Genomic DNA, 22,620 nt, shown 5'->3' on the forward strand with positions numbered 1-22,620 from the left:
CCAGTAACTATGACCGGACAACACAGCCCAGTATCTCACTCCGACCGCCGCTCAGGCCCAGACACGCTTCAAGAGGCCGAAAAGGATTGCCGGATGCAAACCCATGCTTCTGCATGTCCCCGGCTATTCAATAGCTTGGAATCATCGTGCAGATAGGTTTCATCATATTTGTGCAATCTGCTTTGGCAAGCCATCGTCTGAATTTGCTTCCAAAGACATTAATCTCAAACGTATGTGACCACGTGTTGAAATAGAACCCTTTGAACTTTGGTTGCGATGCTACCTGGTGCACAAAGAGCAGCAAAGGAGACTGTTCACTTTTCTCTCTCCTTTTTCTCTTTTTTTTTTTTTTTTTTTTTTTTTTGTGTGGATACATCCCACCCATGCTAACTACACGGCTTGGCTTGTACAACATCCTTGGGATGACAGAGCCCACTGGGAGTGTCCTATGATTATTGATCAGAGAGAGTGTTCAAAAGGTCGTGGAAGGCGTGTCTCATAGCCAGGTGGTCAGTGAGACGGCATGGAACTCCGGTCCCAATGGACTTGGCGCTGACAGCGGTCCAATACCCGTAGCACCTCAATCACCAATTAGAGAGCTAAGAGGCTGCGTTCATCGGACTATCTGCATGCATAATACCTGTTCCCAACTTTTGTCTATTTCCAACTGAGATACTATACAAGACCAAAACTTACTTGGAGTCCCTACCCCGAACAAGTATCCCATCAAGAGCCAGCGACCTCCTCTGCCAATCCTTTCAACCTCAACCACCCCTCTGAGCCCTCCCAAATCTCCTTCCCCTTGCCCAAGATGCCTCTGACCGCACTTCTTGCCTTGAATCTCCAATCCTTCGCCACCATCTCACCGGTCTCTTCTCCACCATCCTCAGCTTCTTTATCCATCCCACCCAGCGCCGCATATCCTTGCTTAACTAGAGTCTCCGTTGAGCGCACAATGTCCATCCACTTCTTCTCATCGCCCATCTGAAACGCCGCACTCGTACATGACGCTACCATCGCACGCCATGCTTTCTCATGTGCCGCGAGTGCGCGAGACGGTCTTCCGCGCCATTTTTCCAATTTCGCGACCAGGAGCCATAGCTCAGAGGAGTGAGTGATTAAAGGGACCACGGAGTCATCGATGAGAGAGCAAATGAGAGCAGGGAAGGTTCCGGGACGGGGCTTTTTCTTATTCCCAGACGACGACGACGCAATGGCGGAGTCTGGGTCGTCAAAATTATAGTCTGCTGTGAGCGTATTGATAAGGGCTGTGAGGATGGGGACATCAATACACTTTTCGCCAGCTTTAGAGCCATGGAGTTCGATGATTCGTTTCTGTGCGGAAATTACGTCCCGGAAGGGTGTCTGTGGTGGTGGGATTGAAGCACCAACGGTGAGGATATTTTCCCAGATACGGTAGTCAGTGCCTTTAAAGCGAGCAGCGCGATGGAGGGCTGCGAGAGCGTCTCGTTTTGGTTTGTATTCATCTACAATGGACTCCGTTTCTGGCTCTCCCTCCTCATCCGCCGCCTTTGGGGCTGGTTTTGCGGGTTCTGGAGGCGGAATATTCATCAGTGCGGCAGCAAGGTTACTCCATGCCTCAGCATCTGATTCTTCAAGTTGGACCGTCCTTGTGAACGACGCCACCGCATCCCGCCACTTCTCTAATTCAAGTTGAATGCAGCCGAGAGAGAACCATGCCGCGTGGTTCAATCGACTGATCTTCAAGCTGAGCTTGTATGCTTCTTCTGCTTTTTCATATTTTGGTGGTTTCTGGCCAAGGTAATATCGCGCCAACGCCCGTTGGGCACGGGCATATCTCTGCTTTGACACCGCCCATGCCCGTTCGAACATGATATAGTCTTTATTGACATCACCCAAGATGCAGAATAATCTCGGCGCATCCACTGGTAATGGAGAGCGTTCCGGCCCTTCAAACCTCTCATCTTCGTCATTCTCGCCACCGGGAGTTGACGGCTCAAAGAGCTGTCTCCTAACAATAAGCTTCGCCTTATCCTCTCTATCGGTGGCTGCATAGCATAGTGCTGCTTCCGCCCACATTTGTAATCGTTCATAGATGTCCAGAGCGGTTCTTAAACCTCCCAGGTTGACCCACCTGGCTGCTAGTTCCGCTTCCAGATCCCATCTCGTCACGAAACTAAGCATCCAGATATACTCTAAGCGTTCACTTGCAGGAGCTGATTCGGAAGCGTCTGGCCTTGGAAGGAAGGTATGGGCCTGCTCTTCCTCTGTGGTAATAGAATCACTTGCGGTATCGGCGATGACTTGATCGACGAGAGCTTGTAACTGGAGAACTCCACGTTCCACAGTACGGGATCTATAACCTTCAATCCTGCTTCTAACGAGCAAGGCCTGAGAGTAGACTTGCCAGTTGGAACTTCCACCGTCAAGTACACGAGTAGCGTACGGCAGAGTTTCTTCTCTGGTCAAACCATCTTCTGGGTTGGTATTTGTGATAGCTGAAGCAAGAGCAAGGAGGACGATAGAATCAAGGGGGTCCAATTTCGGTTGTTCAGATGGATCCAGTTCCGCCAGGGACTGCGGTAATGCAGATTCTTCCTGGACCGTCATAGCTTTCTCCCCAGACTTCTGATCTCCATCATCTCGTTTAAACGAGATGGCTTCTAAAAGGGTATCATCATTCAAATCCAGATTCTTCGGCCCTGAGGGCGCCACACTACTTCCAGGTTTTTCTTCCCTGGACGTTGCACCGGTATCCAGAGGCCTGCTCTTCGCTAACACCACCAATTGACTTATATCCCGGTCCTGAAATTTTGTCCTCTTCCCCAACCTCCCCGTCAGCGCAAATTCAAAGCCATTTTCTCGCGCTGCATGCTCCAAATCCGCTCTTGCTTGCGAGTCAAGGCCATGATGCGTATGTATTGCAGCTCGTTCCAAAAGGTACCTCATTTTCTGCTCTGCGGTAGTAACTGAAGGTTCGCCAAAAATACGCTTAGCGATAGCATCTAAATCCTCGTAGATGACAATCTGTAAAGTATCCGTATTCTCAGATAGCATCTTCTGATGCAGAAAATTTACCCTCATCCTAGCCGTCAGCGCCGTCACCGGCACTTCCTGCCCACTTTCTCGCACCTCAAACAGCTTCTCACTCGTAAAAATAGCCTTTGCAACACAGAATAGCTCCACGTTTGGCGTGAGTCTATACGCCGCCTCACCATCCACAGATAATCCCCGAATCATGACATCCCGAAGTCTGCGCAGCACGCTCCGCACCTCGGCACCCTGCTTACCACTCGTCAATCCCGACGGAAGCACAACATCGCCAGGACGAAACGACAACGGCGGGCCGGTAACATTAGACTGCAAAAACGCCAGCAGCGAGGCATATCCGACATGCACCAACCTCGAGCGCACGATATCCGCACTCTCAGCCTCTCCGGAAAGAAGCGCATGCACATTCCTCCCAACAAACTCTGTAAAAGAGACGCTTCCATTTCTCACATCGGCAAGCAGTGATGCATCGCCGAGACCCTCATGTCCAAATATCCTCTGCGCCACCGGTGATCTCAGAGTATCCAGACATTCTTGCTCAGTCAGGCGCAAAGAATCGTACCCCGATGGCTGCGTGGACGAGGGGCAAACAGCATAGAGGGTATCAAATGAGGGTGGAAGAGAATTCTCTGACGGAGACGGCATTGTGAATCAGGCTACTTATGTATCCGGAACTTCCTATCCCATCCCATGCAATATAGATCGGAAAACCTACTCACGTGCGGGCAGCAGTCTTCTGTCCGTCTCTTTGTGCAAAACCCCACACTGCGATAAGACAAAAATATCGGACAGCCCCTCACTCACGTGACCCATACCAAAATACACATACAAATCTCAACTTTTTGCTCTCTTATATCTCAACAACATTGTTGAATATAGACTTTAGAATTTAGATGTAGAGTATATAGACACTTAATAAACTCCATATAATGATGTGACAGTTAGCCAGCGGCCGAAAATAACCATTTTTAGTGCCGTTTTTGGCCTCCTGCTAACCGCCCTTGATAATCACGTGAATCAATCCACACGGCCACAGCCTTTTGTCGAGACACTAGTCTCTATGTAGTTAGTCTCCAGCTTAGCAGCCCGGATTTTCTTTGATCTGATGCAGAGTTTTCATCTTGCTTCTCATCCCACAATTCTTTGGATGAGACTAGTAAGAGCATGCACATCTATTGAGTTCATGTTCTGTGGTTCCTATGGCTTCCACTTATGGTTAATAGTCTTGTAGGCCCTTTGAAAGATTCTGAGCCCTTCTTTAGAAATCTTTGAAGCCTTTACAGTTGCCAAAAACAGAAAAAACTCTTGATGAAATTGTGAGGATTCGCCGCGAACCCCTTACACGGACGAACAGCACCCGCGAGGGCCAGCCTCAGCTCGCGAGCTGCTGGGAGTTGCATGTGTCCTCGCGAGGCACTAAGTCACGTGCTCGCGAGCACACATAAAAGACTGTCACTGCGCGAACCCCTTGCTGGGAGCCAGTGGCAATCTTGTTTACAAGTCGTACATAGTTGCCAGAATACAGACCTTTTACCTCGCGTACTCTTTTTCCACATATATTCCTTCTAGAGATTCATTGTCACGCTGATCCACACGTACGATCCTCACAGAAATGATGAACATTAATCTGAAGAGCTCTTCAGCTTCAAACCCTAGTCTAGTGACATGAGTTCCCCTGAACATCTGATGTTGTCTGATGCTTGGTTGGCCTACATTTGTAACACTACATATTATTGTGTTATTGAGCTCTGTTGTGTTGTTGTGTTATTAGAGTTGTGTTAATATCACATCTCTAGTGAGACTGTACTCTTTTTCTTATAAGGAAATTTTTATTTTTCCCAAGAGGTGTTTTGTTTTTCTACTCATGAAGATTTTTAATGAGACAGCCATCTTGAGAAATCAAGACTAATAAGAGAGGAAAATCTGTAAGAATTTACTGCAAATCTCTTATACAGACAAACAACATCTACAAGAGTCAAGAGCCTTGTCTCACAAGCTGTTGGAAGTTGCATGTGTTCCTATGAGGCACTAAGTTACATGCTCACAAGCACACATAAAAGACTGCCACTGTGTGAATCTCTTGCTGGAAGCCAGTAGCAATCTTGTCTACAAGTTATACATAGTTGCCAGAATACCAGACCTTTTACCTCATGTACTGAAGCAGGGTACGATAGGATGCCTCGTCAAAGTAGGCGATTTGGGTGAGAAGGTGATAGTGCAAGAGAAGTAAAAAAACCACAATATGGTAGGGATAGTACTGGACCGAGTAGTGAGAGCAACGATAGGTATGTCCTAATAGATGCCTAAGCTCATAAGGAGAAAGAGTGTTAAGGAGCCCTGTACTAACACAGGCAGCTCTAAAGAGGAACAGTAGTATACTTCATGAACAAGAGATATTCACATTCTCTAACTAATAACCAAACTAGTAATAAAGAATGAGCGTGTGGTGAAGTGCAAAGGTGCGCGAAGGTAATGAGCGAGATGTAGGGGCTATGGGCAGTTTATATAGCTCAGGGATAGTAGCTCTTTGGGGGGGGGGGTTTTGCACCTTGGACCAGAACAACCTTTGTCCTAATATGGTACCGGAATCCCCACTACAGTACTCCGTACTCTTTTCCACATATATTCCTCCTAGAGATTCATTGTCACGCCAATCCACACGTACAATCCTCACAAGAGTATCAAGTTGGTAGAGCTGATTTAGTGCTGGTGCAAAGCCTGGGGAGCAAAGATCAGATGAGAAGAGATAGGGAGATAAGATAAGAGTAGATAAGATTAAGATAAGAACTCTAGCTTGCTTGGCACATCTCAACAAAAATGTGAGTAAGCAAGAGTCTTGGCAAGGAAAATCAAAATAAAAGTGTCTGGTAAGAGATTTTTCAGATAGAAATAGTGTAATAACACAACAAATAATAGAGCTGTAATAGAGAAAATTTGGTAATTTGTATAAGGAGTGCTATTGAGGTTGTCTCTCAAAATTCAGATGAAAAGACCATGTGGTTGCTGAGTAATAGTGTGAGAAGCGTTTCTGATGGGCGCAAGGCTGGCACCATCTATTTCCACTTATATCTCAACAACTTGCAAGGCAATTCACCTGAAAATTGGAGGGATTCTTAGGTAGAGAAATAGCTTTCAAATGAACAGGTTTCATCCAGTTTGAACAAGAATTGACTGAGTTGTGTGTAGTTACTCTCGCCCAGCAGATACAAACACTCCTGATAGTACGGAGTAGATAACATTTATTAGTGTGGCTTCTTTCCACAGAACTGTAAAGCATCAGAGAGCAATCATCTACATCACCAGTCTGAAGCAGCCAAAACCAGTCTGTTTGTGCTTATTTTTGCTGTGAAATGAATGTATGATGATGAAGACTGCAAGATTTGATTGGTGCTGAAAAATCAGACTATGTCGCGTGCAAAAGTGTCCGAGTTCACCGTGAAATACGTTAGACAAGCTACTCTAACATTAAACAATGACACACACGCACACGCGTTCAAACAACGAAGAACCAAGGCCAAGAATCCACTGCGAAATGGAAGAGAATGGGGAGAGAGTGAGCGAGGTTTATGACTAGAGTTATGTTATTTGCGCGCTCTTGCTGTATTCAAGGTGTGAGAATGGCTTCGACATTAGTCGGCCGCTCTGGTCGAGAGTATCTTCGAGACAAGATCCTCAAGCACAACCCAAAAAATCCGGATCTCAGTGTCTATCTTGCGCGGTGAGCCACACATCTAGAACTGCACGAGTCTATTTCGTTATTGACTGGAAGATTTAGGTGCGGAAACCAAAACTTTGTGCTAAAACACGTATCCCCTTCGATCTTCGAACAATCGCTGGAACTTAAACAAGAGTTCCCAGAAACGCGTCGTCTTCGAGTGCATGATGATGATAATGAAGCAGAACGAATCCTTATCTACAACCACTTTAGCGATAATTTGCTTTCTCTTGTGAAGAACAACCCGAACATGTCGATTGCGCCTCGGAAACGGATATTGTGGGAACTTGGGCAGGCGCTAAGGGAGTTTCATGCCAAGAACTGGATACATATTGGTAACATGCATCAGCCTGCTCATCAGATCCAGGCACTAACCAAGTTTTCCTTTTTAGACGTCAAGCCTGATAATGTTATGGTTGATTACCGTTACGATCAGGACGGTCAGCTCAGACCAGAAAGGGTTGTGCTAGGTGACCTGGATTGCTCTTTGAAGCTAAAAGGCGGCAAACTTCTTCATCTCCCAGACGGAATCAAAATAGGAAATGTCATGTGGCGCAGCCCCGAAGCGCAAACGGGACAGGGGATTGGCAAACCGTCGGATGTATTCTCTTATGGGCTTGTGGTGAGTGAGCTTATGCTTTCAATTGAGGTGTTTTTGCTAAAGATAGTTTGTCTACTAAGAGTGCCTGTACACCATCACCGGTGTGGAAACCCTGCACCCGGATTTCGAGCAGTTAAAGAGAGATATGATCGAACCTGAACTGGAGATTATGGGTAGATTGATATCTTTTTTTGGGCCGGTCCCAGACGAACTTGTGACTCATGTTAATAATGAGAACTGGGGTCAAATCATGATGGCTATATCAGAAGGGACATTCGATGGAGGCCCAGTCGGGCCTGGGCGTATCGAGAAGTGGGAGGAGAAAGATTACCCCAATCTTAACTCCAAGACAAAAAGATTTCTCTGCAGAATGACAAACCTCAGTCCATTGAAGCGAGCTACTATGGAAGAACTTATGGAAGATCCCTGGTGGAACATGTAATAGCATGTCTACTCCAACGTCAACAATAACCACGCATGAGGCGCAGCGTAGCTAGAAAAAATAAATGAAGAAAGATCTAGTTCAAGGATGTTCATCTCGCTGCTGTTTCCAATCTTAATGAGTTGTAAATGTAATGTAGAAAGAACCTAATATTTCTTTCATGATAAGCATTTCTAATTCTCTAACAAAAACCTAACTGCCATTCTAAACTCATCTATTCATCCCACACTGCCATCTAGTCTTCTGTTGAATTCCACAATGCGTCTACTCCCGCCACTCTTCATACATCACTCTTGACTCAAGGATAAACGTGCTTGGTAGTGATGTGATTTCCGTTATCATCTTCGTAAACAGTGGTGAAGTGATCCTTGCTATCACTTTCACTGGGGTGCTCGTTCTCGCTAATCTTGTTGTTACTATCTAATCGCCATCAGCTGAAATGGAAAAGTATATCACTCATGCTAGGGTGGCACTGGCAGCTCCCTCGGGAACATCCGCCTTCTCGATGGCTTTGACAAAGTCCTGCTGTACATTTTTTGCTAAAAGCAGTCGAGCCCATGCAGTCGTCCGGGTAGCATATTTCACGTCCAGATTCTTTCCATTTTTAACAATAGTCTTGACGAGCAACGAGTTGAGGATACTGTAGGGCATTTTTGCATAAGAAAGTTCGAAGAAGCAGTTGTTTGGCTTGTGTGGAGGGAGAAAATTTTTGATCTTGGGGCCTGCTCAATGAGAGCTGGGGTTATCTGCTTTTATCGCATTCGACTGTACGGCACTAATAGGAGGAAAAAGCACTTTGAACGTCGGGCGCTTACAGGGAGCCAATAATAGCATTGTACAGGAGACCACCCGACAGGGAGTTTTCACCAGCAGCAAATGACAGATAGGTATGTCGCTGAGCAGGCAGCAAGAAAGCATCCAACACAAAACACCGTCAATTCCTGCACCGCGGTGCCGCTAATGTCCACTCGAAGTCAGCGGCTCGTCCGAGGAAGTGTTTGAAGTTGGCATTCCGTCAACGAGACATGAAAATACTAGTAGTATTTAAGGATCGTTCTCCATGCTCAGGCCAAGCTGGGCTTTCATTAATGGCCATTTGTGCCGACCGCTTTGCCAAGGATTCTGGCGAGAAGAGGCTCATCTGTATGCCTGCCACACCTCATCATTGCACAACGGCAATCAATGAGTGGTAAAGATTGAAGCAGCCCGGCTGCGCCGCGTGGAACAAGGGTCCCATCCCAGCAAGCGCCGGTCTTTGACGCGCCCGCCCCCTCTCCAGCAAATGGGGCTTTTCCATGACGCTGGATCGCTCCGTGCCGGGGTGGCTGCTTCAACTCAGATGAGTGGAGGAGCGGCTGATCAGACAAAGGCACTAGTACCTTCGTCATCTCGCAGTTTTGCATAGCAAAAGCGGGCACCCTTGGCGGCCTCGGAAGGCCTCTATTTGTCACTCCGCAAGCGCCCAACATGGAAAGAGACCCAAAGGAGATAGCCTCTGTTGTCTCCGGGGCATTGCGAGAAACTCCGCTGACTGGATGTGGGCATCAGTGCTTGCAGCTCATGCCGCCCGTCAAGGCAGGCAACAACCTGAAGTGAAGGGAGCCTGGCGAGGGGTTAAGACTCGCCAGGTGATGGGCTGAAGGCATGCATCGAAAAATTTGCATTGACATCACCGATCTGAGCAACCCATTCGCGAATCACGAAAGGCTCTCCCAGACCACGAGGCAATGGAAGCTGAGACTAAAAAAGGGAAAGGAAAAAGAAAATGATGTGTCATATCAGACACACTCGGATAGGGCGGGGATGTGGCCGCTTTGCCAAAGACGATAATTTTTTCTTGGCACCCCCCTCATATAAGTATTGCAGACGGCTTTTCATGAAGGCGGAACCCAGGGCCCCACCAATGAAAGAAGGAGTCTGCATGGACGGTGACATTCTCTCGAAGGGCCTACAAGGCTACTAACCAATATGCGGAAGCTATAGGAACCACGGAACGTGAACTCCATACTCCGTACATCTGTGCTCTCTTCCGCCTCTCTTCTAAGAGAATGAGATGAGAATGCGAGATGAAAGGTCTGCATCGGATCAAAGAAGATCCGAGCCGCTAAGCTGGAGGCTAACTACATAGAGACTAGTGTCTCGACACATTCTGATATTTACACAACTCTTTTGATTGGATGTCATCTATCCGCTAGTTAGCAGGCGCCAAAAAATGGCAGCAAAATCTGCCATGTTCAGCCGGCAGCTAACTGTCACATTGTTAAATGGGGTAATTCTTATAATTTACAAAATTTTATTATATCTGTATAGTGTCTTCTTCATTTTACTTGTTAAGATATAAGAAAGCAAAAAGTTAAGATTTGTATGTATATTTTGGTGATCCGCTCGCCGGGTGTTTGGGTTGGGGGGGGAAAGGATTACGTTAATTACTTGAGCGGTTTTGGAACATTGAAGCAATGTGCAGGATTACAGAAGACAAGTCCTCCTATGATCGAAAGTGCTTTTCGATATCCGTCCCCTTCCTTTTTATGGTGCTTTCATCTTTTTATGACTGTGTGGGCATTGCTTCAAGTGTATGGCTAGAGGTGAAATAGAAATAATAATCCTTTTAAGAGAACCAAGACAGAAATCTAATTTTGGTCTATCCGTAGGAATTAACATGAACATGACAGGCGAACTGGTATTAACCTTGGAAATCAATGAGCCTTTTCCATCCAACGCCAAAATATTGCAAATAAAAGTCGTAAACATCGCAACATGGAAAACAGAAGACGTTCAAAAAGACCTCCAGAAAGACAACTGTCTAGAGTGGGTTATCTATCCGAAAAGAAATGCAAAAAATGGAAAATGGGCCGGTAAACCCAAGGGAAAGAAAACCGAATCATTAGCAAAGGAAAAGAAAAAGCTGTCGACAAAGACAATTAAAAGTCATCCTCATCGGAGAAAACTTCCTCGCCACGCTTGCGTCTATAGGCATAAACAGTTAGTCTAATCTGTCGAATAGGTAGATGGGGGGGAGAGAAAAGGATATGAAACTTACCGAGCCATTCTCTCCTTCTTCTTCTTACGGAGCTCAGAAGAAGTGAGCTTCTTCTTCTTGCCACCACCCACGATCTTGTTGCCCATGGCGTCGAACTTCTCCTCATCGTCGTCTTTCTCGGTGAGACGAGGACCAGACCCCTGACCTTGCACCCAGTTGTGACCGGATGGGGTCATCTTTCCGTCCAATACCGCCCAGACCTCGCTGGTGAGGTTCTCTGTGAACTCCTTGGAGTGGGTGATGATGATGACACCACCCTCGAAGCTCTTGAGAGCCTTTGACAGGGCACCAAGGGAGTCACGGTCCAGGTAGTTGGTCGGCTCGTCAAGGACGATCAAGTGAGGACGCTGCCAAGAGCAGGCAGCAAGGACGACCTTGACACGCTGACCGCCGGACAAACCGCGCATGCGGGAGTGAGAAACCAGCTCAGCATCGAGACCGAAATTGGCACAGTGAGCCTCAATTTCCTTGCGGATAAGGGGACGGAACTGACCGCTGGCGAGGGCTTCCTTCTGATCGACTTCAGCCACCATCTTGGCGTGGGTGGCGAGAAGTTCCGTGCGTGGAATCCAGGCGTTGTCAGCGGTCATCATTGGGGTCCATTTCTCATTCTTCTGGCCAATGTTCTCGCCGAGGGTGAAAGAACATTCGTACTCGTACGAGTTCTTGAACTTGCGGCGCGCGTGGATACCGATGATGCGACGAGAAGAGCCTTCGATCTTGTAGATCTTATCCATGGCCTTCTCGTCCTCTTCCGTGACGATCTTGTTGGCTCGGTCCATGGTTTCACGGTCCTCACCAGTCTGGAAACGCCATTGGATGTATTCGGAGGGGGTCTTGTCCAAATGGTTATCGATATGCGCGAACGCGTGCTGCTTGATGTACGCGATACGAATGTTCTCATGCTGGTAAATGTCACCAGAGGTTGGGATGAGTTCACCAGTCAAGATATTGACCAGGGTGGATTTACCGGCACCGTTGGGACCGATGACGGCAATCCGGGAACCGAGAGAGCACTGGAAGGTGATGTCCGTGAGTTGGGGCTTGGACGTTCCGGGATATTGGAACGACATGTTTGTCACACGGACGATGGCCTTGGCCTTTGTCTTGACACCTTCGAGGAAGCCGGGCTCGGGGAACTTGAACTCCATCTCGGAGGCATCGAGATCGAAGTAAGATCGGGCAGAGGGGAGCTTCTTGACGAATTCGGTGAGGTTACCGCGGTAGCGGCGGAGCTTGAAGCGCTCGTAGTGGATGACGTGCTGGATGACGTTGTTCAGGAATCCACTGTCGTGAGAGACGATGATGGACGTGCAAGGCGAGTTGATGAGGTACTGTTCGAGCCAGGCAACGTTCTTCACGTCGAGATGGTTGGTGGGTTCGTCGAGGAGCAGGATGTCAGGGCTCTCGAACACAGCACGGGCAAGAGCGAGCTTCATCTTCCAACCGCCGGAAAGAGAAGTGATGGGGTTCTCGAATTGCTCTTGGAGGAAACCGAACTCGAGCAGCTTGGCCTCGATCTCTTCGCGAGGGGTAGTGATGCCGACGTCGGCAAGCTTCTTCTGAGTCCAGCCAATGACGGTCTGCTCGGTGTCGGCGGCATCGAGGTCGTGCTCGACGAACACAGTCTTCACTTCATCCTTCTTGGGGAAACCCTCAACCTGTTCGTTGTTGATGGCGCGCATGAGGGTGGATTTTCCGGAACCGTTGGGGCCCAGAAGACCGTAGCGCTGGCCGCGCTTGAGGCGGAGGTGGGTTTGGTTAAGGAGGATCTTGGCACCGTAGGCCAAATTGAATGTGCAGTTGCAGAGGTCTTCGCCCTCCTCTTCGTCTTCCTCAACCTCGACCTCCTCGGCGGCACCGGGAGAGGCACGCTTGCGGAGAGTCTCGGCGATCGGCTTGGCAGAATCCTCACCGACGATGGCACCGAGGTAGGCAAGGGTGTTCTCAGTCCAGCTGGCGACATCAGAAACCTTCTCGTCAATGAGCTGACCAGCGATGGCAGCAATGTATTCGATAGTAGCTTGGAACTTGGGGATAGAGGCCTTGTGCTGAAGCTCGAGGATCTCCTTCAAGACAGCGGAGACGGTGGCGATATCACCGGCAGTAGAAACCTCGGGGATCTTGCCATCCTTGACATCACCAACACGGATCAAGGTGTCGAGAGCCTGCTTGGTCTTTCCACGAGCCTCGGGATCGGCAAGGGTATCGAAGTTCTTGTTGAGAGCGGGCATGAGCTTGGGCAAGAAAGCAGCGACGATCTGGGGATCCTCGACAAGCTTGCACATGTTGTCGACAATGACGGCGGATTTACGCTTGATGGCAGTCTCACGCTCAGCGAGACCACGATCGAGCAGAGGAACCATGATAGCAAGAGTAGGCTCATGCACGTCAGTGACGAAAGTAGTGGCACCCAACAGGTGAACGGTCTCGGGGACGTTCTCTGGCTTGGAGATACACTTGATGAGCTCGGGAATGAATCGCTCGATATCCTTGTTGACGATAAGGCCGCAGACCTTCTCCATCGTGCCGTAAGCCGCCTTCTTAACTTCGGGCTTGGTATCCCACATCGACTCGGAGACGACTGGGATCAAGTCTGGCACACGGTAGGAGAGCTGAACGGGGGCAGTCTCGACGAGAGACTCGATGCACTGAAGGGCGGTGATCTTCTCAGCCCACTTGAGAGCGTTCTGGAGAGAGTTGACGATGGCAGGAAGAGCAGCCTTGACGGCGTTGGGGTTGATGGACTTGACGATGGCGATGGCAGCGCTCTGGGCAAGGTTCTTGACAGATGTCATCTTGTCGCTGACGGCCACCAAGGTAGGACCAAGGAGAGAGAGGAGGTATGGCTCGACAGCGGGAGAAACTGTGGAGTGGTTGGCGATGGCCAAGATGGCATCGAGGGCCTTTTCGCGGGCAGTAGCATCTTTCTTGTTGGCCAGCTGCTTTTTGAGGGACTCGACAGCCCTACGATGAAGATGGTCAGGACCGGTTGGAAAGACGGGGGACCCAAAAAGAAAGAAAGCAAACAAATTACTTACTTGACTGGAAGAGCCTGTTCATCTGTAGGGCCGTTCAGAAGAGAGGCGATATTGTTAGCCGCAGCTCTGGTCTCAGCCTCGTTCTTTGAGACGGAGAGAGACTTGAGGAGTTCCTCGAGGACGGTGACCGACTGGGCGGACTCGTTGACGGAATCGACAGCAGGCATTTTTGAAAGAAGTCTAAAACTCTTTTTTGAAAGAAATAAAAGGGATATTAGATTAAATAAAAGAAAAAAAAAAAGGGCTGGGTATCTTTTTCCCTGATCGCAAGGAAAACTTTTTTCTTCTCTCTTCAGAGCAACTCGCGTCGCCGAAGTGATAGCGAAGAAAGAAAAAGCCGGACTTCTATGGTTCTCTAGATCTCTATTCCTGTGTTTTGCAAAGGAAATGCAGAAGAAGAATCTATAAGAGATAGGAAAAGGAGAACAAGAAAGAGAGAGTGGAAAAGACAGAGTGGAGATGAAGAGAGAAGAGAGGAAGAAAGAAAAACTCTGAAGGTGGAGTGCGCAAAGGGATTTTATATGGCGGAGAGCACTCAACCAGCGATTCCAATTTTCCTTTTTTTTTTTTTTTTTTTTTTTTTGGCACGAAAAAAAAATCAAAAATTCAGAATTTTTGGCCGCCAGGGTGGGTCCGCCGCCAGCGATAGCTGGTTATCAGTGGGAACTAGACCAAAGTCGGTTTGGCGCACCGGCAACAAGGGGCCTAATCGGGGCCCGCTCATTGGCCACTTCACAATTACATCAGCGCGCGGTAATTTCCAGACGCTGAGTCAGGCAGCTGGCGGCCGCTGATTGGGCCAGCGCAGTGCCTCGCCAATGGTGACGTGAACGACCTGTAACGGTAATTACCTGCTTCAAGGGGGTTTGTGGGAGGGAAAGAGCCAGCTCTCAACCAGGGCATCGATCGCACTGTCCCTTGCCTGCACGCGTCGAGCTCGGAAATTTTGACTGGCCGCAGGGGGGAAGGAACATTCTGCGCAAGTCCCGGTACAAGGCAGCCAGGTACCGACCGACTCGCTGGAGCCGTGGGAAGCAGCGCCTTCGTTCCCATCTTACCTGGTCGAACCGCTGACGAAACCTTCTCGATTCGCCCCCGGACCGGCTCCAGCCCCAACCTTCCGAGAAAATTCCCCCCTTCCCCAATAAATTTCCTTTTTTTTTTTTGTTTTTTTTTTCTCCGCCGTTCTCTGAGGCGAGGTACGCCGCTGTTACGTACTAGTACCCAAAAAAATACTGCTTGCATGGGACCCTGCCCCGTAGATCCTTGCAATAGGGCTGCCCTCAGCCCCGGGGAGATTGGTACAGTACAGTACATTGCTCCTGTCGTATGTCCCGTCAATCGCGGCCCAGGGGCTGCCAAACATGTGAAGCCCGGTTTCAGCCTCCTGCGCTCGCCGTTTGTGAGCAAATCAGGCACTTGTCCACAGGACAGGCCCAACTGTGGCATCTCCGTTCTAGACTCAGTCCTGGCTTAAATTGTTGACAGACTTCCCATACATATGTAACCCATAAATATGGCCCTGCGTTGTCGCTGATCTGGTGTGGCATTTCCTTATCCCCCAGAATTTTTTATCACTTATCTTTGTTATCATTTTGTCTTTCATGCATGCAGATCCCCCTTCCCCCTCCCCCCCCCAAGTCAAAAAGCAAGCCCAATCTTCTTTCACCGCCTTGGTCCGCCTGCAGAAAGATAACAATCATCATCATCATCTTCATCTTCTTCTTCTTCTTCTTCTTCTTTTTGTTTAGGACCCAGGGAAATCTTTTTCCATGCGCTAGCGTCCGCAAACACATCAGTTCTATGGACTCCAGCGCGGTCGCTTGAGGGTGGCTTCATCGTCCTTCACATAACCACCTGGATTATTTTTCATACCAAAGCTATCAGGATTACATTTGCGATGAGGCCATCTTGATCTTAACCCAGAGACAGTGGCTGAGCTGATCATGATACCCTTCGTCTCGTCATCATTCACTCTCTCTGCTTGTTCAAGAGCCGCCGTGGCGCTTAATCAGGTTTGACCTCAGCGGACAGGCAATTACATCACGTGAGGTTGAGCTTGGCGTGTTTGCAAGGTCCACCTGCTGAGAAATCAAACCCGTGCAAACAAGGCAAACTGGGGACCGCTTTCCCTCCGCCAGCTGGCAGCTAGGTGTTTGCATCGCCAGAGATATCTCGCTGGCTTCGTATTCACGGTGAAGCACAGCTCAAGAAGCACTTGAGGATTAGAAATCAACATGCAGGCTTCATAGGGGTCGAGGAGGCCGTTTCAGCGGTCATTATGTCTCCCTCGAAGGTATTTAATCGCCGTTGATACCCAGTATCAACAACTACTTTCTCTCACACATTCGCATATCATCTTCATGACCTTTTAAGAAGTACAATCCATAGTACTAGCAGACTCTCTCTTAAAACCTTTCACAAGTGAGAAAAAAAGACCCAAAAAAAGAAAAAGGGCCATGGCCGCGTATACAGGGAAAAATGTTGTCATAATTGGAGGCACCCAAGGCATCGGGCTTGCAACTGCGAAACTCTTCCTGTCCCACGGTGCTAAAGTCGTCGTTACTGGCCGCCGTCGAGAACCTGTGGCTGCCGCGAAGCAGGAGCTCGGTGCTGCCGCCCTCGTTTTGCAATCGGACATAACCTCCCTTGACGCACATGCGGACCTCGAGCGGCTTGCGGAGCAGCACCTCGGCTCCGGAGAAGTCATCGACCTTCTCTTCCTCAACGTCGGCTACGCAAACCTCTCCCCCGTCAGTGAGATGACCGAAGACCTATTCGACAGGCACTTCAACACCAACACCCGAGGTCCCATCTTCCTCGCGAAACGGATGATTCCGCACATGCGGCCCGGCGGGGCCATTGTTTTCACCACCAGCGTCTCCGTGGATCAGGGCCACCCCGGCATGGCGGTTTACTCCGCCTCGAAAGCTGCCATCTATTCCTTTGTGCAGACCCTCGCTGCGGAGCTGGCTAGAGGCAAGGACGGCAAGGAGGGTATCAGGGTGAACTGCGTCAGCCCGGGATTCGTCGACACGCCGACACTCGGCGTCGTCGATGCTCCTAAGGAAGCTGTTGCGACCTTTGCGGACCTGGGACGACAGTCGACTCCCTTAGCAAGGATCGCAAGGCCGGAGGAGGTCGCCAAGGCGGTAGCTTTCTTGGGATTCGATGCCACCTTTACAACCGGCACAGAATTTCTGATGGACGGTGGTTTGAGGCATTTAGTTCTAGCTCATTAGTTGAGATCTACTCATAGCTACTCGAATTGCTGTCAATAGAGAGAGAGATGATAATGCGATTTTGCCTGGCTTATACCTCCGTATCATGTCATCTACTTTCCCCTGTTACATCCTCATTAGTTGGTACGTGATACCACCCTCTTTACTGTCACATCATTGTAATGATAATACCTTTCCATTCGCAGGAGTACCCATTGTACCACTTAGACCTGGGTGCGTGATCTTCTGACCAGAGCCGGTCAAGGTACAACACTTAGCCTCCCCAACCCCCAGGGTACGAGCACAGCCCAATTGCTAACATACATACATACATACAAAAGGTTATACATGGATCTCAGCGAGACAGCCCATAAGAGTCCAGAATGGTCTAGTATATCGGAGAGGGTTTATTCGCGATGCAGAAACGACCTAAACACTTATTTATAGATCTCACGGGGGCTAGATTGGCCGCCGATGCAATCTCGATTCTTACCGGTTGGGATGGGGTTTTTTGGCAGGGGGATCTACGGGGCGCAACCCGATTCGCTCCGAGGTTCGAGATTCAATGACTCGGGAAACCCAGAACTTGGGGGGGGTGGGGGGACCCAAAACCCAACCGATGAACGCATCCCTTCGTCATGTTGAGCTCATAAACGGAAATACATTAGAGCAAACATTACAAAAAGGTGCCCGAACCGTGCAATGCATATCCTACATATTAAAACGCCGAAAGTCGCACGTCCAAATGCCATCCTGAGAATTTTCAAGTTGAAAGTCATCACCAACGGTGCCGTGGTTTAAAAAAAAAAAAAGAAAAGAAAAGAAAAGAAAAGAAAGGAAAAAAGGGCACCCGAGACTAACACCAACATCAAGGCCAGCACCTCCTGGACCCAGCCACATTGGCCTTTGGCCTCCACAGGGCCCAGCAGATGGTTATAACGCCCTTTATCCCCGCCGCCAACCACAATGAACAGGACAAATCTACGGCCTTGGTCAGCGCGCCAGACAGCATCGCACCGCCGAACAACGCCAACACCGTGGCTCCACGGCGGTTCCGCACTAGATTCGTCTTCGCGAGCACGCGAGGATCGATAAATAGATCCGCAAGGACCGTCGTCAGCACCACCGTGGGTATTTCTTCGACTTGCACCATGCGCGACGTCACGATTTGGCCGGCAGCCTGGAACGCGAGGAGGGCAATCGGGACCATTTGAAGCCAGTGGACGCCATGGATTGAGGATGAGATCTCGGAGTCGATTATCCCCGTCTCCACGAGGATGCTGGATGCTAGTATGCTGCCGGTCTGAAGCATGAAGGATGCGAGGAGGGTCGAGCGGCGAAGCGGACCGAGGAGTCTCGAGGCATGCGTGAAGAATAGGACTGCGGATATGAACGTTGCGATTGCGATGAGCGATTTAGCCCATCGAAATTGCGGTTCGGGTGGCTGTCCAGATACTCCGAGGGCGAGAAACACGACATTCCCTGCGATGTACAGTGCAAAGGTGAGAATACCATCCAAGGAGCCAGGCTACATCCAACCATGCACCTTCCGATGTTGTGGAGGAATGAATAAATGACGGATCTTGGGGAGGAAGACCATACCAGTCTGCATGCTGGCAAAGCTTCCCCAAGCATTGAAGGCTGCGCTGTCAATTACCCCGGAGATAAACGAGCAAGCAATAAGGAGAAGATCGCTTCTTTCGGTATCGACTTGCTCCTGGAAGTATCGTGCGGCTCTTGTTCTTATCGAGAAATCCGATACGGACTCCAAATCGTCAACTGCAGTAAAGGAAGAATAGGCAGAGATTGCAGGCAGTTCGTCTGTGGCCCCAAGGGCTTTTGACACACGACGCTCAACATCTCCAGGCGGCCTGTCCGTGGTTGAGGATGGCGGAGGTTGGTCAAAGGTAATAAAGCTTTTTTCGAAAGACATTCTTCAGCTCCTGCAGTGGTGCTCAGAGATCATTGACGATCAGGCTGAGATGGTTCAACTGTGGTCGCCCGAGCCTAATTTATATATATATATATATATATATATATATGTGACCGATGTCGCGGCATCGTTTCTCGCTATTGTTTCCCCCCTGCAGGGACTGGGAACATAATCACCGTCCATTACCTTGCCTAGAGAGTTTTCCCGGTCAAGAAAACAATCTGTGTTTTGGTGTGCGCATCAGCCAACTGCTCCATATGACCCACGAGGCTGTCTCGAAAATGAGCAGCGGCGGACCAAACCGTCGAGGGCCCGCACTGACATGCCAATGCCGGAAGCTTATTGGTAGGGCGTCGCTGTTTCGAGTTAAGTCTTGCTCTGTTTTTGTGGATGTCTTCAAGCGGCCAAGCCCTGGGCGAAAAAAAAACTGGGTTCCTCCGCCGCGAGCTTATCAGAGTTCGCGAGACTGGTTGCAGGCCGATCCATAAGAGAAGGAATATCGTAAGGTGACACCGCCAGCGCCGGCAGCTTTGGGACAATTCTTGGCCTCTATTTCCATAACAAAGCTGGGATGGCAGTGCTGATGCCTTCTCTGCCGCCAATTATGGTGAGGGAACAAAGGACTCCTTATGGTGCTAGAAAAAAATTTTTGCCAGAAGCTATCATAAGGCTTCAGTCCCCCCCCCCCCCCCCCCCCCCCCTTTTTTTTTTTTTTAAGATCCCATAAAGCCACATTCATGCACGCGTCCCATTCACCGCCTGGGTATCCCTGAATACCCTTCAGGGCCGAAATTCATCATCATCCTTCAAAGTGTTAAGCTTAATGGTGGCCAGGCGTCGCTGAGAATGATGATCCCTTCTGCTTTCCGCCATTCTATCGGAAAGTCGAGCGATTGGGGCGGCGGCTGAGTCTTGGCGGTCCGCCAAGCTCGTCGGACGCTAACTCTCTGGTCAATCGGAGCGTGCCAAGACACAATAGGAGACGAGCGCGACGCAAACAAATCACCGTCCATCCAAACTTTCTTGTCGCTGCATACACACAAAGCTCGGGGGGCATGGCAGGAAAAAAAAAAAAAAAGGAAAGGAAAAAAAAAGGAAAAACAGTCATAAGGGTGCAGAAAGGAAGAAGCCGTTGATGCACTGCCACGCACAAACAAACCCAAGGTAAAATTATCGGGGAGATGCACCGGCTGATAAGATTGTCGCTCTGATCGTCCGTCATGCAGCTTTCGGGTTATCCATTTAGAACCTTGCAGGGATCCTCGCGCGCACCTTGGGAACCTCCCACCATGGGCTCTAGAGTATTTGGAAGAAGTTATTATAGAAGGTACGCGCGTCGCAGTCTTTTTCGTATGTATACCTTCCAACGGCCCAGCGACTTGCGAATCAATGGTCATGGCGGTAAAATATATCGGAAGTTAGTTGTAGGAGAATAAGTTCTAGTTGTGGGTGCTGTGCAGTACCTTTTAGATCTCAGGCTGTCAACCACTAACCAAGCTGGAGGAGCCCAATGTCATCGCGATCCTAACTCACGGGTCCGCTGAAACAATGCTGGATAGACATAAGAATAGCGCTGTGATACCCTGGGAAACGTCGGCCCAACGGTAGAGCACAGTTCGGATTTTGATGGCAAGGTCGGCCCACAACTCATGTTCCACATGCAACGAGAACTTCCCGTACAAAACTAAAATGGGCATCAAGCCAAAGTACAGGGAGCAGGGGCGAGAAGCGGGTCCGTATGTATGACCATGTGGCGCCAGCTCGCTAAATTTCGGGTTATCCAGCAAAAATGCGATAATGTTCGAGAATCATGATACATTGAGCGGAATGTAGGTACAGGGACGAAGAAGTTCATATGTACATCCATATACAGACAAACCGGAATCGGTTGTTAATAATAATGAGACCAAGCCAAAGAGAGGGCAACAAACCACAAAGGACAATAACCATAAACTAGACCAGTTAGTCTAGTCACTGTCACTGCTCGAGCTGCTTGAGCTGCTTGAGCTACTAGAGCTGCTCCCTCCTCGCTTATGCTTGTGCTTGTGCTTATGCTTGTCCTTCTTCTTCTTTTTGTGCCTAGGAAAAAAAAAGTTAAAAAGAAAAGAAAGGAAATTAGGCCGGCTCTCAGAGAATCTCCCAACAACGCTTCCGGAGAACATTTTATGAAAACTGGATACACTTACTTCTTGGCCGCATGCCCAACGAGATTCGCACCAGCAGCACCCAAAACTGCGCCGCCCAGAGCCCCCAGTGTTCCGCCACCCAGCTTGTGGCCGGCGAACCCACCGGCTGCACCCCCGAGAAGCGTGGAACCTAACCCCTTCTCACCTTCGGGACCACCGGTAGGGCCGGGAGGACCAGGCGGGCCACCACCGTACGGCGCCTGTTGTCCTCCAGGATACGGCTGGCTGTAATAGGACGTATTTTCTCCTCCCTGCTGAGGATACGCGTTGTACATTTGGCCACGGTTGTCGTAGCCGGGCTGTTGCGGGGGAGGATGGGCGCCGTACGGCTACATGAAACGGGGATGTGTTAACGATAACCAACTATTCCTTCTTGTGGGGGAAAGTAACTAACCTGCGGCGGCGGCGGCTGCTGCTGCTGCTGCTGCTGCTGACCATAATATCCCTGAGCACCCGGATTCTGCGGATACTGGCCGTACTGCTCATATGGAGGCTGCTGGCCATACTGCTCTTGGCCATAACCGGGAGGCGGTTGGTTGTATCCCTGCTGGCCCGGCGGCGGCGGCGGCGGACCACCATAGTAGCCAGACATGTTGAACGAATGTTTCAAGCAACCGACGTCAGATAAAACATAAAACAGGGACACGTTGTATTCAACAAAAGAAACCGAAAACAACGTCCGAAGTTGTCGCTCTGGGATGATGCGGGAAGACCTTAGGACGCGTGCGACCCCGTGACCAAGCCACTCGCCCGCCGGTATGGATGATGACACCTTTCCCCGCGTGGTGCGTGGAATTGTGGCTGCCGAGCGGAAGAGAGGGAACTTGCTCCTTCCCAAGTGTCCATGCCCGCTCACGCACGGGGTGTCTCCTTCCTTGGTGGGGTGCTTCTCGGCTCGTGTTTCAGGCGTTCTCGTGGCTGGGGCACCGGGCGGTGCAGCAGCGCCAAGACACACCAGTGGCTGACTAACCGCCGCAAGCCAGAGCAAGGAGCCAACCAGAGCCCACGATTGGTTTCTTGGCTTCGGAGTCAAGCTTTTCCGGTGGACCTCTCTGCGCAACCGCGTCTTGCCCGGCGGGCACCAAGCAGAATAGGCATGTCCGAGTCATAGGTTTTCCTACGCAGTTTCGCACGAGCCTTTTTCAAAGATGTGTGTGAACTGAGATATTCGGTCAAATGGTTATATTTCATACTTTTTTTCGGTTGCTCACTGCTGCAGTGTTGTCACAATCGAGAACAAAATTTGCAGTAACTTGATCACCATTTTTCATCATAGATTCGCGGGACATAGTAAGTATCTTCAACGTCGATAGATTAAACAGCCTGCAAATCGCTAACTTTCAGAATTAGATCGAAGATGCGCCTGTTTTTTTAGCCCAAGTATTTAGTTGAATAGAACTTCGTGCAT

The 22,620-nt window shown here is 49.5% G+C and overlaps 7 protein-coding genes across 7 annotated transcripts; 2 read left to right on the top strand and 5 right to left on the bottom strand.

Moving 5' to 3' along the window:
- Window positions 1-548: 548 nt before the first annotated feature.
- D8B26_000169 (uncharacterized protein) lies at window positions 549-3,869 on the bottom strand. Its single transcript, XM_003067621.2, has one exon. It carries the CDS (start codon window positions 3,676-3,678, stop codon window positions 727-729), a length of 2,952 nt encoding a protein of 983 aa, XP_003067667.2. The 5' UTR covers window positions 3,679-3,869; the 3' UTR covers window positions 549-726.
- Window positions 3,870-6,536: 2,667 nt separating this feature from the next.
- D8B26_000170 (uncharacterized protein) lies at window positions 6,537-7,846 on the top strand. Its single transcript, XM_066123136.1, has 4 exons — window positions 6,537-6,751; window positions 6,809-7,083; window positions 7,141-7,370; window positions 7,432-7,846. The coding sequence occupies exons 1-4, from the start codon at window positions 6,600-6,602 to the stop codon at window positions 7,789-7,791; spliced, it is 1,017 nt and encodes a 338-aa protein (XP_065979208.1). The 5' UTR covers window positions 6,537-6,599; the 3' UTR covers window positions 7,792-7,846.
- A 243-nt stretch (window positions 7,847-8,089) lies between these two features.
- D8B26_000171 (uncharacterized protein) lies at window positions 8,090-8,442 on the bottom strand (the record flags this gene model as incomplete). The annotated part of the gene is made up of 2 exons (XM_066123137.1): window positions 8,090-8,211; window positions 8,265-8,442. 2 exons carry the CDS (start codon window positions 8,440-8,442, stop codon window positions 8,090-8,092), a joined length of 300 nt encoding a protein of 99 aa, XP_065979209.1.
- A 1,964-nt stretch (window positions 8,443-10,406) lies between these two features.
- TEF3 (translational elongation factor EF-1 alpha) lies at window positions 10,407-14,307 on the bottom strand. Its single transcript, XM_003067619.2, has 3 exons — window positions 13,873-14,307; window positions 10,832-13,798; window positions 10,407-10,758 (listed from the first exon to the last, which is right to left on the bottom strand). Exons 1-3 carry the CDS (start codon window positions 14,037-14,039, stop codon window positions 10,713-10,715), a joined length of 3,180 nt encoding a protein of 1,059 aa, XP_003067665.2. The 5' UTR covers window positions 14,040-14,307; the 3' UTR covers window positions 10,407-10,712.
- Window positions 14,308-16,305: 1,998 nt separating this feature from the next.
- On the top strand, window positions 16,306-17,184 carry D8B26_000173 (uncharacterized protein). Its single transcript, XM_003067618.2, has one exon. It carries the CDS (start codon window positions 16,332-16,334, stop codon window positions 17,112-17,114), a length of 783 nt encoding a protein of 260 aa, XP_003067664.1. The 5' UTR covers window positions 16,306-16,331; the 3' UTR covers window positions 17,115-17,184.
- A 698-nt stretch (window positions 17,185-17,882) lies between these two features.
- Window positions 17,883-19,026, bottom strand: D8B26_000174 (uncharacterized protein; the record flags this gene model as incomplete). Its single annotated transcript, XM_066123138.1, has 2 exons — window positions 17,883-18,575; window positions 18,633-19,026. The coding sequence occupies 2 exons, from the start codon at window positions 19,024-19,026 to the stop codon at window positions 17,962-17,964; spliced, it is 1,008 nt and encodes a 335-aa protein (XP_065979210.1). The 3' UTR covers window positions 17,883-17,961.
- Window positions 19,027-20,825: 1,799 nt separating this feature from the next.
- Window positions 20,826-22,090, bottom strand: D8B26_000175 (uncharacterized protein). The gene is made up of 3 exons (XM_003067616.2): window positions 21,607-22,090; window positions 21,213-21,541; window positions 20,826-21,105 (listed from the first exon to the last, which is right to left on the bottom strand). The coding sequence occupies exons 1-3, from the start codon at window positions 21,802-21,804 to the stop codon at window positions 20,994-20,996; spliced, it is 639 nt and encodes a 212-aa protein (XP_003067662.1). The 5' UTR covers window positions 21,805-22,090; the 3' UTR covers window positions 20,826-20,993.
- Window positions 22,091-22,620: the final 530 nt, after the last annotated feature.

Source organism: Coccidioides posadasii, chromosome 1, assembly GCF_018416015.2.
Source record: "Coccidioides posadasii str. Silveira chromosome 1, complete sequence".
Classification (NCBI taxonomy): Eukaryota; Fungi; Ascomycota; class Eurotiomycetes; order Onygenales; family Onygenaceae; genus Coccidioides; species Coccidioides posadasii.